A 15,946-nucleotide genomic window follows, 5' to 3' on the forward strand; every position below is an offset into this window, starting at 1 on the left:
TAAAGAAGTCCTTATTTTTTATTAACTTTAGAATTATCAGGAATATCAAATTTGATCTTCCCTGTTTTGCTGATGGTCATTCTTGAAGGTTTTTGGTTTCTTTGCACTCCTGTAGCAGATCCATAGAAAGACTTGACTTCTCTAGGAAACTTAGCCAGGATTCCTAAGTTGTGGACAAGAATTATTTAAAAAAATAATCATTTCAAATGTTTGCTGCGTACAGTATTTTTGCTCTTGAAATTGCATTCTGCCAGTTAATGGTGTCCATACCTCAGTTATGTGTAATGTATAACATTTTAGCAGACAGGCTATTCTAAATAAAAGCAGCATGTTGTTCTTCAATTTTCCCTTTATTTGAAACACCATAATTTTGAATCACACAGACATGCATCTAATTAAAATGTATAATGCTATTAATGATTTGATATCTCTTTATCAGAATGGCTGCATCAGGCGAAGATGATGATGATGAACCTGATTATTTTGATGATGTGCAGTGCTGGTCAGCAGACGAAGAGATTTCTGAAGTAACTACAAGGCTGGTTTCTGAACCAGATGAACATAAAATGGTGGAAAGTGAGGTGTCTTCATTTGCTGTGCATAAACTTTCCAGGTGATTCCGTTCATAATAAATAAGACGCTTGCACTCCTGGAAACTGTACGTTAAGCCCTCAGTGCTTGGTACTCTCGTTGACTTTGGTGGGAGTTCTGCATGCCGAGGACTAACAGAATCAGCCCCTTTTGTGAATGCGCTTAAAATAACACTTACATCATTCCAGCCTTGCTACGTTTGGTGGTTTCAGTTGTCTCTCCGAGAAACAGAAATAGATACTGTAAAATCAAATATTCAGGATAGTTAATGGAAATGGAAAGTATTTGCATTCAATTTTGGCAGTTCCAATGGGCAAATATCAAATCTTTCTATACCATGTAGAATTCCGTTGTCGTTATAGTTCACACATGGTACCTTGTAAGCAGTCATGAGCTTTTTTTTTTTTTTTTTTTTTTCTTTTCATAGGTGGAAGCTTTTTATCTCTAACTGAACTTTCTCTGAAGAGTTGACTTTGCACTGTATGATTTAATAATCCTGTAGCTGTCATGTGTTACTTTCTGAAATGTGGAAGGTTCACCGAATGGGTGAATCCGTCATGGACTGGCTAAATAATGGACTTCTGTTTCCATAGCTGCCAGTTGGGCACCTCCCATGAGCACTAAAATTCTCTCAAAATATTTCAAACAGAAAAGTAATGATGTCTGATTCCATATAAGCTTATATTAAATTAGTTTAATTGAATAGATCTGCAGTTACTTCATATTTCATTGCTCTTTTGTCATTGCCTTTTGCAATTGTTTTTCTCCATTCTGCTGCAGGTATGGCTTTGATAATGAGCGCTGTCGGACAATACTAAGATCCTGCAATGGTAACATTGGGGCATCGTTGGAACACTTGCTCTTGCAGTGCTTTTCAGAAAAATACGGAGAGAGGATGCAAATCTCAGAAGCAGCTGTTCAGGCCAGTCTAGAAGAATGCTTGGAACAAAGGCAAGAAGAGGCTTTTGCTCTCTGTTCAATCTACGGAGAAAACTTTGTAGAAAGAATTAAAAACAGAGTTTGGACATTTGGGTTGGAACTGGAACACTTAACAAATAAAGTCAGCACATCCAAACAAAGGGATAGTGCTGCCAAAGATGTGGCAAAACAGACTTTAAACAAAGTCTGTAAATTTTACCTTCAAGGAGGCTGCAAGTTTGGCTCAAGATGCAAATTCCAACATGAGACTCCTCCAAAGCACCTGCCAAGAATGTTACAGAATTCTGTGGATGACGCTCACCTCAGATCTAATGGCGATAACTCTCCTTTATACGAACTTGAAATCAGATTTCCTGAGGATAACAAATACCCCTATCAGGCACCCATTGTGGCATTTTATTCCACCAATGAGAATCTACCTCTGGCTTGTCGTTTACACATTGCTGAATTCCTCTATGGAAAGGCCTTGACGTCTGCAGAGGCTAATGAACCAGTTGTGTATTCTTTAATAACCTGTTTGGAGGATGAATCAGAGATAACCGAGTTACTTACTAATACTTCCCACAAATATAGCGTCCCTCCTATGTCCCTGCTGGTCATGCCCTCAACAAGAACCCATACAGACGGTCATAAACAAGTGTTTCCAGATAGTTCACCTGTTTCAAATTGCATGTCAGAAGGTAAGGACAGCAACGTAAAGGCTTTTCTTTTGATGGTGGGAGTACAGTCTAGAGGCTAAAGCGAAGGCTGGGAGTGAAGTTCAGGCTGCTTGTCCCAGTGCTTCTGTTACTGACCAATTTTGAAACATTTAAAAACTGAAAAAATTCCTAGGCAAAAAATAAAAAGACTTTATAAAGCTGGAGTTAAGGCTGAGCGGGTGTTTCACCCAGATTTATAACATTCCTAATGATGTGTCTCGTTTGTAATATTGCTCCATACTCCTGGATGCATTACACAGGCAGTAACTACAAACAGATTTCCAAGGAGAGAGTCGTTGGACCACATTATTTATCACAGGTTTGGCAGCCGCCCTGTATAAGTAAGGCCTTGTGGAAATCCTGGATATTCTTTTGAAGATTCACGGCAGTGTCACGGGAAAGTATCGATTTTTTTTTCCATAGAATGCGCACGGCTGCTGAGTCCCTCTGACACGGCGGTGACATTTCCAACAGTGGAGAGGCAGAAGCACTGGTCTCATGCTCGTAGTGCATGGCAGTGCCACGTTGGAGCAGCACTTTGGGGGCGAGCCGAGCAGCCTGTTTTCTGCTAGGCACTCTAGCCAGCAGTGCTGCTGCTTGGAATGTGTGCTACAAGCTGCATCGAGCACAAGGCTGGTAGGCACAGATGGCCGCTTCTGCCTCCCCGTGTCCTCCTCCCGAGGCCATGGCTATTCATGTTCTAAGCAGCGGCAGTGCTGGCTGCTGTGCCTCGCATGGCCACTGAGTCTGTTCCTTTCTCCTCCCTCCCCCACCACACTGCTTCAGTTTTTTTCAGGCAGCAGAGAGGTGGAAACGGGCATCTGCATGCTCTGGTCTTGTGCTCAGTACGGCTGTGTGGTCCAAGTGGCAGCAGCGCTGGCTACTGTGCCTTGTATAAAACCAGATGCCAAGTCCCCGTCCATCCTGCTTTATTTCCTCCCCTCCCCGCCCCAATTCTGCTGCAAGCTGCACTGAGCACAAGACCAGCATGTGCGGATGCCCCTTTCTGCATCCCTGCTGTTGGAAAAATTGCAGTGTGGATTTCTGCCCAGCCTGTGAAATTGCGATCTGCACAAGGCCCTACCTATAAGTAAAGATTGTATTCCAGTCCCCTGTCCTGAACTACTCATAACTTTCCAAAACTTTCACTTGTTGAGATGGAATGTTCCAGAGTTGGTCTCTTCTCGAAGGTGAACTTTCTTGGGAAATTTGAGCAAAAACTACTACACCATTTTTTGAGCGCATGGACAGTGGCAACGGAATCTTCCCATTACATTTTAAAAACAAGATTACTTTTTTAAACAGCTCAAATGTAGATGTGGCTGGGTTTAGGAAATTGAACCTTAGTATGGATTTCAAATCAGCTTTTTTATGTTATAAAACATTTGCTTCTAGCTCTGGTAATAGACTCATAGACTTTAAGGTCAGAAGGGACCATTATGATCATCTAGTCTGACCTCCTGCACAACGCAGGCCACAGAATCTCACCCACCCACTCCTGAAATGTTGGATCTTAGAACTTAGGGCCAACTGGTTACTTGGTATAGTACTGCTTTTTTGGACCGTGGTCCAGGACTCGGGAAGTCCCAGGCCTCAAACCAGTGTTCGTCTTAATCTCTGCAGAGTTGAATGTTAAGATGCTTTTTTCTTTCTCAAGTTACAAAAGAGTCTGAGCCTGAGAGTGATGAAGATGAGGAGGAAGAGGAGCCTGAAACAGTTGTTGTGGAGAATGAGAGTTATGTGAACCTCAAGAAGAAGCTTTCCAGAAAGTATGACATGCAGGCAAAGTCTGTGTATAATGAAAATGTTAAAATCTGCAAGCAATTCCGAATAAAGCAGGTACAGTGCAAAAAAAAAAAAGAGATCCATTTGTATTCTGACTTTGTGATATTTATTTTAAATGACAAACTGCCTCTCAAGCTATTCAGCTAAGTGTAAAATTAGTTATTTTGCTAGGAGATAAGATAGGGTGACCAAATGTCCCGATTTTAGGGTCTTTTTCTTATATAGGCTCCTATTACCCCCCCCACACACACACACCCTCTGTCCCGATTTTTCACATTTGCAGTCGTCACCCCTAAGATAAGATAACAGATTGTTTAGAACACTTTCACCTACAGTAGAACCTCAGAGTTACGAACACCTCGGGAATGGAGGTTGTTTGTAACTCTGAAATGTTTGTTACTCTGAACAAAACGTTATGGTTGTTCTTTCAAAAGTTTACAACTGATCATTGACTTAATACAGCTTTAAAACTTTACTATGCAGAAGAAAAATGCTGCTTTCCCTTTATATTTTTAGTAGTTTACGTTTAACACAGTACTGCACTGTATTTGCTTCTTTTTTTTTTTCTATACTGTTGCCTGATTGTGTACTTCGGTTCCAAATGAGGTGTGTGGTTGACTGGTCAGTGCGTAACTCTGGTGTTCGTAACTTTGAGGTTCTACTATATTGTTAGAAAACAGATTAGGCTTCTTTGTTGAATAACTGCAGACGCAGTTCTACAGCTAGGTTTATAAGGAATCTATCCTCGTACTTGAGAGCATAAACAAGAATAACATTTCCTGCTGTGCTGTGTATGTGCACAGCTAATTACACTGGAATTTTACACTGTTATTTAACATTTGCAATAGAATCGAATCCAGTGGCCCCAACTAGGTTTGGGCTGCATTGTGCTATGTGTTGTGCAGACAGAAACGGTATGAGGCTCTCCATGCCTCAGAGAGCTCAGAATCTTAAATAGCTTGAGTACTGAAGTATAATCATTTCCTTTTGAATGTTAATAAGGGGCGACTTGTTGAGTTCTACTGCTCCACAGGACTTCATAATGGACTTCAGAGTGTAGAAGCTTTGTTTTGCAACAGTTCTGTGCTTGTCTTTCAGAAAAGGAAAATCTGCTTAAGTTGATTCTTCCCAGCTGTGTGAATGACAGTGGCTCCTTATGACCTGGACTGTTTGGGAAGCCATATCTTACCTACTATCAAATGCAGTGTAGATCATGTTATTGTTAGGCCAGTGGTTCTCCAGCTCTTTAATTCTGTATACTTACAGTAGAGCTCTCCTCAGGATCCTCTCTTCCCATTATCCCAGGCCTACACTGCTTGCCTCCCAAAATCCTCCATTCTGTGGATCACCTGAAGGTTCTGCCTGCAGCAGATGATCCTCAGACGACAATTTGAGAACGACCATTTTAGACATTTGTAACACCATTGCAGGCAGTAAGAGCACTTGAATTTTCATGGATTTATGTTTCTGACTTTGCATTATTTAAAGAAGAGGGTGATTTTCTTTGAAATCGAGGTAATATGGCGACCAGTATTCTAGTAAACTTTATTGCTTTAGCAATAGGTGTTGGCCAATATTGTAACTAGTACAGTTGCGGAAATGCCTCTGTAGCCAATACACTGCATGTGGGAGTTTCTCTTTTGGAAATCCTTATGATTTACAATTCCTGTTAGGCATAAGTTAACAAATCTGTAAACTTCCCCTGGTAGAAAATGCATCATCAGCATTAGAAGATAAGACCATGTACTTTGGCAGAATGCCTATGAGAGAACAGGAAGGAAGCACTATATATTTGGAGTTAATGGGAGCTGGAGGTATTTGGCACCTTTGAAAAACATGCCAGTTCGATTAAGAGCTTAAATATAGCTTAAGGGTAAAATTTTCAAAAGCGCCCAAGGGGTACTTTGGGCCCCCCAGGTTTGAAAACATTGGCCTAAGTTTCTAGCTTTTATCTGTAAAGATAAATCTTCCTGATGCAAACTGAATGTAAATAAATGCAGTTTTGTCTCTCTGCTCACAGCTTTGAAAGTTGCAAAATTTTGACCCTAATATTTTTATAAATGAAACCTTAAATGCTGCAGGAATTGATGATTTGGGCCCCCATGCTCACCACAGGAAGCTTTCCACTTCCTATGAGAGAGTAAACTTTTTTAAGCCCTCCTTTTACATAAACTGCACTAAGGAAAGATTGCCTTGCCTAGCAACTGTTGCTAGATAAATTCAGGCTAAAAATAAGGTGCACATTTTTAACAGAGTAATTAACCTTTGGAACAACTTACTAAGGGATGTGGCTGATGCTCCATCACTTGAAGTCTTTAAATCAAAATTGGATGACTTGCTAAAAGATATGCTCCTGCTCAGCCACAAAATATGGATTGAATGCAGGAATGACTTGGTAAAATTCTATGGCCTGTCCTATGCAGGAGGTGAGACTAGATGATCATAATGGTCCCGTCTCATCTGAATCTGTGAATCTAGGGCAGGATTTGAGGCTCTTAACCAGAGAGATCAATTTCTCTTCATTATGTTTGTCAGTCTTCTAGGCACTTCCAGTCCATGTTGCAAGAAAGACAGAATCTCCCTGCGTGGGAAGAAAGAGAAACCATTCTTGATTTGCTGACTAAGCATCAGGTGCTTGTTGTGAGTGGCATGACTGGGTAAGGATGTGATTTACACATACACTTCTAGTATCAAACGATACACGGGAAGGCATATCTAAAGTTTAATTATACAGCCTCTGTTCTGGAATGATCAGGTGCTCGGGTGCATAATTCATCTACGACTGCAGTAATTTAACAGCAATGAATTTTGAGTTATTAAGGAATTTCACATGAAGTGTGACCCAAACTAATAAAAGCAAGGAAATACAAATTGGAATCCAACCTCCTAACTCATTCTGACAAGACATTTTAAAAACATTTAATTAATTTTTTTGTCATGCAGATGTGGGAAAACCACTCAGATTCCTCAGTTTATTTTGGATGCTTCACTGAGGGGTCCTCCAAATAGGGTAGCCAATATCATATGCACTCAGCCTCGCAGGATCTCTGCCATTTCTGTAGCTGAACGCGTAGCCAAGGAGAGAACAGAAAGAGTTGGGATCACTGTGGGATACCAGATCCGCTTAGAAAGTGTAAAGGTTTGTATGCTTTCCCTGTTTTTTCATCTAGTTCTTTTAAAATGTATGTATTAGCTGTAAAAGGTGCAGATTGACTGTCCTAGAGATGTAATCCTTTATCCAAAGGATTCATACAGTATGACCAGAGCACTGCGAGCTTCCTCATGCTACCCTGCCATTCTGCCTCAAGCCACATTGTCGGGCACACCTTCTAGGATGAGAAGGTAGTAGCAGTCTGTGTACGTTCATTGGGTAGCCTCTCTGCTGAGGTGGCCAACAAAGAAATCAGTACTCGTAGTGGGTTTTGTGATCTGAATACTTGTCCTCTGGAAACTGGAATGAAACCACTTTCATTAGTCACCAAGCAGGAATCAAAGCCCAGCACTTCAGTCCTTAGTGATGTGGGCTGAATTGAGCTAACTTCCTACTAGTGATATTCTGTGGGCCATCCATTCTCCCTTTTCTAACATTTTTCTTGGATAAAGCAGACTTAGTATTTTAAAGCTTTTTCTGTCATTTGATTTCTCCTGTCATCCACATTTGACAAATTTTGCATCAATACGATTTGCAGAAGTAAAGTCAAATCTAAAATAAAGACTGTCAAAGATCTGAAGCTAAAACGTTGATTGAACAAATTATAAAGTAAGTTTTGAGTGAAAAACAAAACAGATCAGTTTACAATGGCTACCAATTGTTTTGCAAAGGGTTTGATTTTTAGTTTGTTTTGTCCGTCCCTTCTTAACGTGAGCCTTGCAATTTTAGCCTTGCTCTTTTTTTCTGTCCCTGCTGTTGACCACAATTGCAACACCTTTTCATTCTGTCCCATAGGGCAAAATATACATCACTCATGAATGATTCTATATAAACCTTCATTAGTCAATCAAATAGAGATCAGAAACACAGACAGCCCTCTTCCTCCAGAGCTAGTCTCATCACCCTTTCAATAGCTCTCACCTTCATTGACGGAGACAAATGGTCAAGTGTTTAACATGCAGCTACTGAAGCAGGAAATAATTAGATGAGATAGTTTAGATATGTCCAGGGCCGGTGCTACCATTAAGGCAAAGTAGGCGGTTGCCTAGGGCGCCAAGATTTGGGGGCGCCAAAAAGCGGTGCCTCCAAATTTTTTTTTTTTTTTTTACAGCGTTCCTGGGCTGGGCTGCCAGCGGTGCGCTGACACGTGCGGCTCAGACTCCCTCTCCCAGTGCAGCTGCCGCTCCACTTCTCCCGCCTCCCAGGCTTGCGGCGCCAATCAGCTGTTTGGTGCCGCAAGCCTGGGAGGGGAGGAGAATTAGACCGGGGGTGGCGTGCTCGGGGAGGAGGCGGAGCAGAGGTGAGCTGGGGTGGGGAGCTGCCGAGGGGGGGGACGCCTCAGGGCGGGGGGGGGGGGGCGGGGATCTGCCGCAGGGCTGGGGGGTGGGAGGGAAGGCGCAAGGTGGAAGTTTCGCCTAGGGCGCGAAACTTCCTTGCACCGGCCCTGGATATGTCATTGCCCTTTTGCAAAAGGGCTCCCTGTTAAGCACCAGATAACTGCATTTAAGTTGAATTAAGGGTAAGGTGAGAGGAAAAATTGCTTGCTCCTGCTTGAAGTAAGGACTGTTCAGGTTGGACACGAGTGACATATGGCAACGTGCTCTCACTAGACTTTGTATTAGGAAAGCTGTTAAACTTTTAAAACTTCACTGAATGTTTTGTGTCTTGCTTACTGTTCCAGTCACTAGCTACCAGGTTGCTGTACTGCACTACTGGAGTGCTGCTGAGAAGACTAGAAGGAGACATGACTTTACAGGGAATCACCCATGTTATTGTTGATGAAGTTCATGAAAGAACAGAAGAGAGGTAAATAGTTCCTTATTCCATAACTGAAAAGCAAATACATGAAGGTGAGCACTGAGATGACTGAGTAACAAACGACTAAAGTCAAACTGCTTCCAGCCAGTGTGATGGGCTACTGGCAGCACTCTGCATGCACGGCCTTATGGGAGTTTCTGGTTACTGCTCCTGGTCTCTTTCTCCCTGGGGACTAAGGGATTTGTTTGTGCTGTGGCAGCTCCTTGAGGAGAAGGCACATCGGTCAACACTCCCGCTTCCAGTCGCCCATCACAGTTGCAGTCACATTTTAAGGAAAGTTTTAGGATGGGACAGGAGGGACAACAGGGAGGTGGGTTCTTTAGGTCACTATCTCTTCCCTATTTCAGCTTGCTGTCCTCCAGCTACCCTAATGCTCCACATGCTGCCTCTGGAAGCCCTAGAGACCCCTCTCATCGCAAGTAGAACACCCCAAATGGGGCTTTCCCAGTCCAGAATTTCCTAATTCTTCCCCCTCCCAATCCTGTCATAATCCAACCTCTCCCAAACACACCCCTCTTACCAGCTGGTGCTCCAGAAGGGGATAGGTCTGTTGGTAACTCTAAAAGCAGAGAAGAAGGGACCTGCAAGATGCTTTTAGTACTTGTTGGCCAGCTGCAGCTATGTGGACGGTCTCTGGGTAAGCTTAAAAGCATTGGTCGTGCCCTGGAAAGCTCTGAACGGCCTGGATCCTGCCTGCCTGCGACCACCGCTCTCTCTACAACATACTGCCACTGCTGTAGTCATTGGAGATGCTCGAGCCTCTTCATTCTAAAGGAGAGGGGGCTGCTGGCAAGGGCGTTCCTTGGGGGGGGCTCACAGGACTGGATACCCCTCCCTTCCACCCGGCTTTCCCCCAGTTCAAAAAGCAGCTGCACTTGATGACCTTCTAGGCCTCCTGCAAAAGCCATGTACTTGACATGTTTTTTGGTGAAGGTGGTGGGAATGCTCCCATGGGGAGAGGGATGAAAAGGGGTTGTCTGTTGCTTTGATTTACTGGCTGGCTGAGTTAATTTATGTGTGTGGGGTTATTTAATACTGTTGGGTGGCGGTTACTATGTTATCATCAGCTTAATTAACTGTTAGGGCACCCAAGAGCTTGTATTGTTTAAATCTGAGTAAATATACCAAGGAATCCAGACATTCTGGAAAGGGACAGCCCAAAAGTAGGTAATTATAACCCAAGGTCGCTTATAGTAAATTACCAAATTCCTAGCTAAAGGCCATTGCCAGAGAGGCACTATTGTGAGTGCAGCTTGACATGGTGTTGTTGCCACGCTGGTGGAGACACCAGGAAAGGGAGCAGATTAGAGAGAGAGGAGATCTGGAAATTAACACGGAAGAAATTCAGTTGTCTTTTGCTTGTTTTCTTCAGTGACTTCTTGCTGCTGGTTTTGAAGGATATTATGTTTCAGAGGCCAGACCTGCGTATTATACTAATGAGTGCCACCTTGAATGCAGAGCTTTTCTCTCAGTACTTTAACTCCTGTCCAGTTATTAACATACCAGGTGAAGAACGGTTATTTTTTTTATTATCCATTACAAGTTATTTTACAGGCTTGGTTTCAGCTTAGTTGAGTAATTTTACAATGGCGTGGGGAGTGTTTCTCTGTTAGTGTATCGTACAATGTTACCTATGAATAATAGCACTGTTTAGCTTAGGGATAGAGGTTACAAACAATGTCTGATTGGTTTAGGGGCAAGCGTGTCAGGCTGAGGCTTTCCCAGCCCCTGATGGTGATCGTACCACAGGCTATAAAGGGCAGCCTAGGCATGAACCTAAAGAATAAATGTACCATTTGTTTAGTTTTACTTTATAAAACTGCAAGTCTGTTTGCCTACAAGAATCTGTCCATCAAATAATGTACCGTTACATATAGTTTGGCATAAGACCCACTTACAAATATGTAACATCAATATATTTTATTACATTTGGGAAATATCATTGTCTTCCATTGACATGAGCTCAGTGCTATTTTTTGTTCATTTTCTATATTTTAGCAATGTATCTCTAGCATGAGGCTTTCCCCACACCAGACAGTTTCCATTTGCCTCTCTTCCAGAAGCCATAGAAGAGTTCTTGCAGGCAAGAGGAATTCAGGACATATAACACTGTCCTAGGCTACGGTCGTACCTATGTGCATTCATGAAGCCTTATTTCGTCTCTAAAAATGTCCTTTCTTGGTTAGATCTCATTCCATATACATTTTCCTCTGGCTGAAGGATTTCCTCCAAAGTCTTATTAACACTGCTGCTTTATGGACAGCAGGGGTTGCTGCTTACAGCAACTTCAAGAATCCCTTCCTTTCTTAGGAACGGTGTGCTGCATCCACTCATGCCCTCAGCCACTGCCTTCTCAGTAGATCAGATACGAAGATGGGGATTTAGTTGCAGTGTTCGCTAAATTCATTTAAAATATAGAGAATCAGTAAATATTAAAATGCTTTGCAATTTTTTTTTTTTTTTAAAAACCTGAATTTGGTAAACAAGCAATTCATCTTTTTAGTTGGAGCCTTTTTGGAGATGATTTGCTCCTTTATCAGATGATATTCCCCAGTAAGCACAGCGCCTGGATGAAGAGCAGGTGTTTGCAGCTAAACCCAGATAAAGCAGAGGTGATACTATTGGACATGTTTCGAAGAGTTGCATTATTCCATAGTGCTGCTCACAGTAGTGGGTGTCTGCCCAAGTGTCCATGATTTACATCCTATTGTCCTCTTGGGCTCCCCATTGAGACTGGATGTTCAATTAGCAATAGCAGCACAAAATGCCTTTTACCCCCTTTGGCTGGCCAGGAGAAATTGTCCCACTCTGCCAGATGTGACCTTCAGTATTGCAACCTATTTATATATGAGAATGAAACCATAGCTACTAAAACTCCAGCTGGTACAACCCACCTGCTGACTAACACTGGTCATTGGCGACCCATCAAATATCAGATCAAGTTTAAGGTGCTGATCATGATCCTCAAAACTGTGCTGCGCCTGAGTTATTTGAGACCGCCTGACCTTGCTGCAGTCCTCAGAATGATGGAATTTTCTATGACAAGGGGACCTGGAGACAGAGCCTTCTTGGCGGTTGGCCTACAGCTCTGGAACTCCCACAAGAGCCAAGGACGGCAAGAAACTTTATCTGCAAGACCCAGCTCTCTGACATAGCTTCCCCAAAACAGGAAAAAACAATCCCTTCTCTTCTGCTAAACGGGGAGGGGCTCGAGTATCCAGGGGTACATGTAGGCCCCCATTTGGATGTACGCACATTTATACAATGCTCAGATATCACACTGAGCATGATATAAATACCTAACTAGATGGAAATACATTGCTTCCTATCATTCTAATACTGCACCAAATTACCTCGCTACAGGAATCCTCCTTGTGTAAACTGAGTGAATGCCAGCAGTGTTCTTGAAAAACGTCAGCTATTTGTTCTGGACTAAGTTGTGTTACCGATTGCAGTATAGTTCTAAAAGAACCCACATAGCGCGTTAAGTTCACGAAGGTGGGACAAGGGGTGAACTGGTGAAACACCAGCGTGAGAAATTGTAAACACTATCCCTCCCCTGACCTCCACTCCTGAAATGGTAGCTCGCATTTTGCTTTAAAATTCTAATTTTTCTCTTTAGGTCGGACATTCCCTGTGGATCAGTTTTTTCTGGAAGATGTAATTGCAGTGACAAGGTATGAAATCATTGACAGCATTCTCACAAGTAACTGCCCTTTGGAATAGTTAAATAAAATAAATAAATTAATGGAGATATCCTATCTCCTAGAACTGGAAGGGACCTTGAAAGGTCATCAAGTCCAGTCCCCTGCCTTCACTAGCAGGACCAAGTACTGATTTTGCACCAGATCCCTAAGTGGTCCCCTCAAGGATTGAACTCACAATCCTGGGTTTAGCAGGCCAATTCTCAAACCACTGAGCTATCCCTCCCCCCAATAGTTTCATTGTTATATGCAACATAGTTGTAGCTGTGTCGGTCCCAGGATATTAGTGAGACTAGGTGGGTGAGGCAGTATCTTTTATTGGGCCAACTTCTCTTGGTGAGAGCGTTTTTCAAGCCCCACAGAGCTTTTCTTCAGGCCTGGGAAAGGGACTCCAAACATCACAGCTACATACAAGGTGGAACAGATTGTTTAGCGCGTATTCTAAAGGACCATTCAAACTTTACAATATGTGCTAACTACTTATGCTAAGAGTGAAATTCCCAGCACTCCTACCTGCTGCTAGAAAGAGTGACAGAAGAGAGACGTCAGGGCTATGATTAGCCACTCATATTCTTTATGTAAATTTGTAAGGCATGTAGGTACCATGGTGATGGGCATGGCATAATACCCTGACAGCTTAATTTAAAGTGTAGACTGTACAAACTGCTTTCCCTATGACTGAATTCTCTCTGCTCATGTTCAGGTATGTCTTAGAGGATGGTAGTCCGTACATGAACAACACAAAACGAGGTCCAGAAGAGAAACTTAAAGCAAGGCGCAAGAGAACTGCGTTAGAAGAAGTAGAGGAAGATCTAAGATGTGCTCGCCTCCTAGAGGATGACACTACTGTCAAGGATTCAGTCCCAGACCAGCAATTAACTTTTAAACAGCTCCTGCTACGGTACAAAGGTAATCTCTCTCTCTCTCTCATCCCAAAAAGCATATTCACACACCCAGCTGGTACTCTGGAATGTAGTGTAAAGTATACTACACGTATTTTCATAATTTGGGGCTTTATGGTATAAAGTTCAGTTTTCTGTGCGGTATTAACAGGAGTGTCGTATGTAAGACATGGGAGATAATTGTCCCACTCCACTCGGTACTCGTGAGGCCTCAGCTGGAGCACTGTGTCCAGTTCTAGGCGCCACCTTGTAAGAAAGATGTGGCCAAATTGGAGAGCCCAGAAGAGGGCAACAAAAATGGTGAGGTTTAGAAAACCTGACCTATGAAGAAAGGTTTTTAAAAAAACTGGGCAAGCTTAGTCTTGAGAAAAGAAGGCTTGTGAGCGACTTGATAAAAATATTCAAGTATATGAAGGGCTGTTATAAAGAGGACAATGGTCAATTGTTCTCCATGTCCACTGAAGGCAGGACAAGAAGTAATTGGCTTCATCTGCAGCAAGGGAGATTTAGGTTAGATAGATGGAAAACTTTCTAACTGTCAGGGTAGTTAAGCACTTGAATAGGCTACCAAGGGAGGTTGTGGACTCCCCATCATTGGAGGTTTTTAAGGACAGCTGTTAGGGATGGTCTCGGTTTACTTGGTCCTGCGTCAGCACAGGGGCTCGACTAGATGGGAAGCTCCCGTTCCCCGTTCCAGGGCTTCGCTGCTGGACTTCACTGGGGTGTATATTGACTTGCAAAATAGTGATCCGATAAGGCTGCATTGTTATCCACCCAGCCTTCTTTTCATTGTAATCCTTCATGTACAGCTCTGGGGTTGTATCTTCAAGGGTGGGGGGTGGAGGGGTGGGGGAAGATTGTAGTAGCCCAAAAGGGTAAGGGACTTTTAGGGTCTGTTGTATTTAAGAAATGAAATACTGGGAGGAGGCAGAACCGAGTTTGTGTGCAGGGTCCTGGAGACCTCTGGTGTCAATCCTCGGCTGCCCCCATGGCATTCCCGACTCCTGCCTGCTACCAGTGTGGGTGAGCTGGGCTGGGCTGGCACCAGTGTGTTTGTTCATTGGATTTGGCACACGGGGAGTGTGGTGCATTGGGAGTATATGAGACCCAATAGGGTGTGAGTGAGAAGAGAGGAGAGTGGGAGGAGTGGTAGAGTTAATGAGGAGAAGTCAAGTGGGGAAGAATGAATGGCGGGGGGGGGGGGGGGGGAGAAACAGACTGCACTCAGAGGTATTACACTTACTGTACCCTTCAGCCGTATTTACAGGGATGCAGGATCCTGCTTGGTGAAAGGCTGCTGATCCTCTGTGTGGCCATTTTCTCAGTGAACTGTATAGTGTCTGCTCTTTTATGAGACACCAACTCACCTATGATCCTACTCTGTTTTCATTTCTCTTTCAGGGGTTAATAAATCAGTGTTAAAAACAATGGCTGCCATGGACTTAGACAAAGTTAATCTGGAATTAATAGAGTCCCTGCTGGAGTGGATAGTCAGTGGCAAACACTCATACCCACCAGGTAACCTGGCTGTCCATTGTGGGTTGTATAACAGGGACTACATGCAACAGTTATGTGCTTGTATAGATTGTGCCAAGTTGACGCTTTCATCCAAAACGTCATTTCCATAACTTCCGAATTTATCTGAGCACATTTGAGTCGATCGGAGTGGGGAGGCCCCTAATTTCTGTGGGGATGGGGGGCAGATGGGTACACTGGGCCAGCACAAAAACTGTAGCAAAGAGATGTACCTTGACAGTATGCTGACGTCTTTGTCTGTCTTGTCTGGTTAGATTGTAAATTCTTTGGGACGGGGTCATTGCTGCTGGTGATTTTATATAGTGTGTAGCAAAACGGAGCTCCAGTTTTGACTGGGGCCTTTGTGCACTGCGGTAAAATCGAAGTGTAATAGTACGTTTTAGCTGAACTCTTCTATTGACTCTTTACTTTTCCCCTATATGTACAGGTGCAGTACTGATATTTTTGCCTGGTCTAGCAGAAATTAAGATGCTTTATGAACAGCTACAGTCTAATGCCCTTTTCAATAATAGACACAGTAAACGGTAAGTCAAGAGTGTCCCAAAACCATTAGCATGTTGAAGTTAAATCAAGGGTAAAGAAACTGATTAAAAAAAAAGTTACCTTCTACTCAAACTCTGATATCTGTCTCCAGTTACAAGTGCAGATTACTTACTGTTTGAGACAGCTGGTGATGGAGAAGGCTTAGATGCCATTATCTGGAACAGGTCCTTTATGAGTTAGCACAGTGGCTCAACCATCATGCACTTAGCACATTTGCCATGTAAATTCTAGTCCCGTTTCCTCAAACTGGGGAAGGGAAAGTTGCAGTTTTGGGGACCA

At 43.1% G+C, this 15,946-nt stretch overlaps 1 protein-coding gene across 1 annotated transcript in view; it reads left to right on the forward strand.

Moving 5' to 3' along the window:
• Positions 1–15,946, forward strand: part of DHX57 (DExH-box helicase 57) — a 31,005-nt gene that overhangs the window by 2,466 nt on the left and 12,593 nt on the right. The window contains exons 3-13 of the mRNA XM_065401093.1: positions 440–613; positions 1,372–2,210; positions 3,886–4,067; positions 6,549–6,670; positions 6,957–7,152; positions 8,846–8,970; positions 10,355–10,488; positions 12,605–12,659; positions 13,390–13,595; positions 14,990–15,106; positions 15,552–15,648. Of these exons, the coding sequence (XP_065257165.1) occupies positions 440–613; positions 1,372–2,210; positions 3,886–4,067; positions 6,549–6,670; positions 6,957–7,152; positions 8,846–8,970; positions 10,355–10,488; positions 12,605–12,659; positions 13,390–13,595; positions 14,990–15,106; positions 15,552–15,648 (2,247 nt within the window). The remainder of the gene's footprint in view (positions 1–439; positions 614–1,371; positions 2,211–3,885; positions 4,068–6,548; positions 6,671–6,956; positions 7,153–8,845; positions 8,971–10,354; positions 10,489–12,604; positions 12,660–13,389; positions 13,596–14,989; positions 15,107–15,551; positions 15,649–15,946) is intronic.

This window comes from Emys orbicularis, chromosome 3 (assembly GCF_028017835.1).
Source record: "Emys orbicularis isolate rEmyOrb1 chromosome 3, rEmyOrb1.hap1, whole genome shotgun sequence".
NCBI classification, from domain to species: Eukaryota; Metazoa; Chordata; order Testudines; family Emydidae; genus Emys; species Emys orbicularis.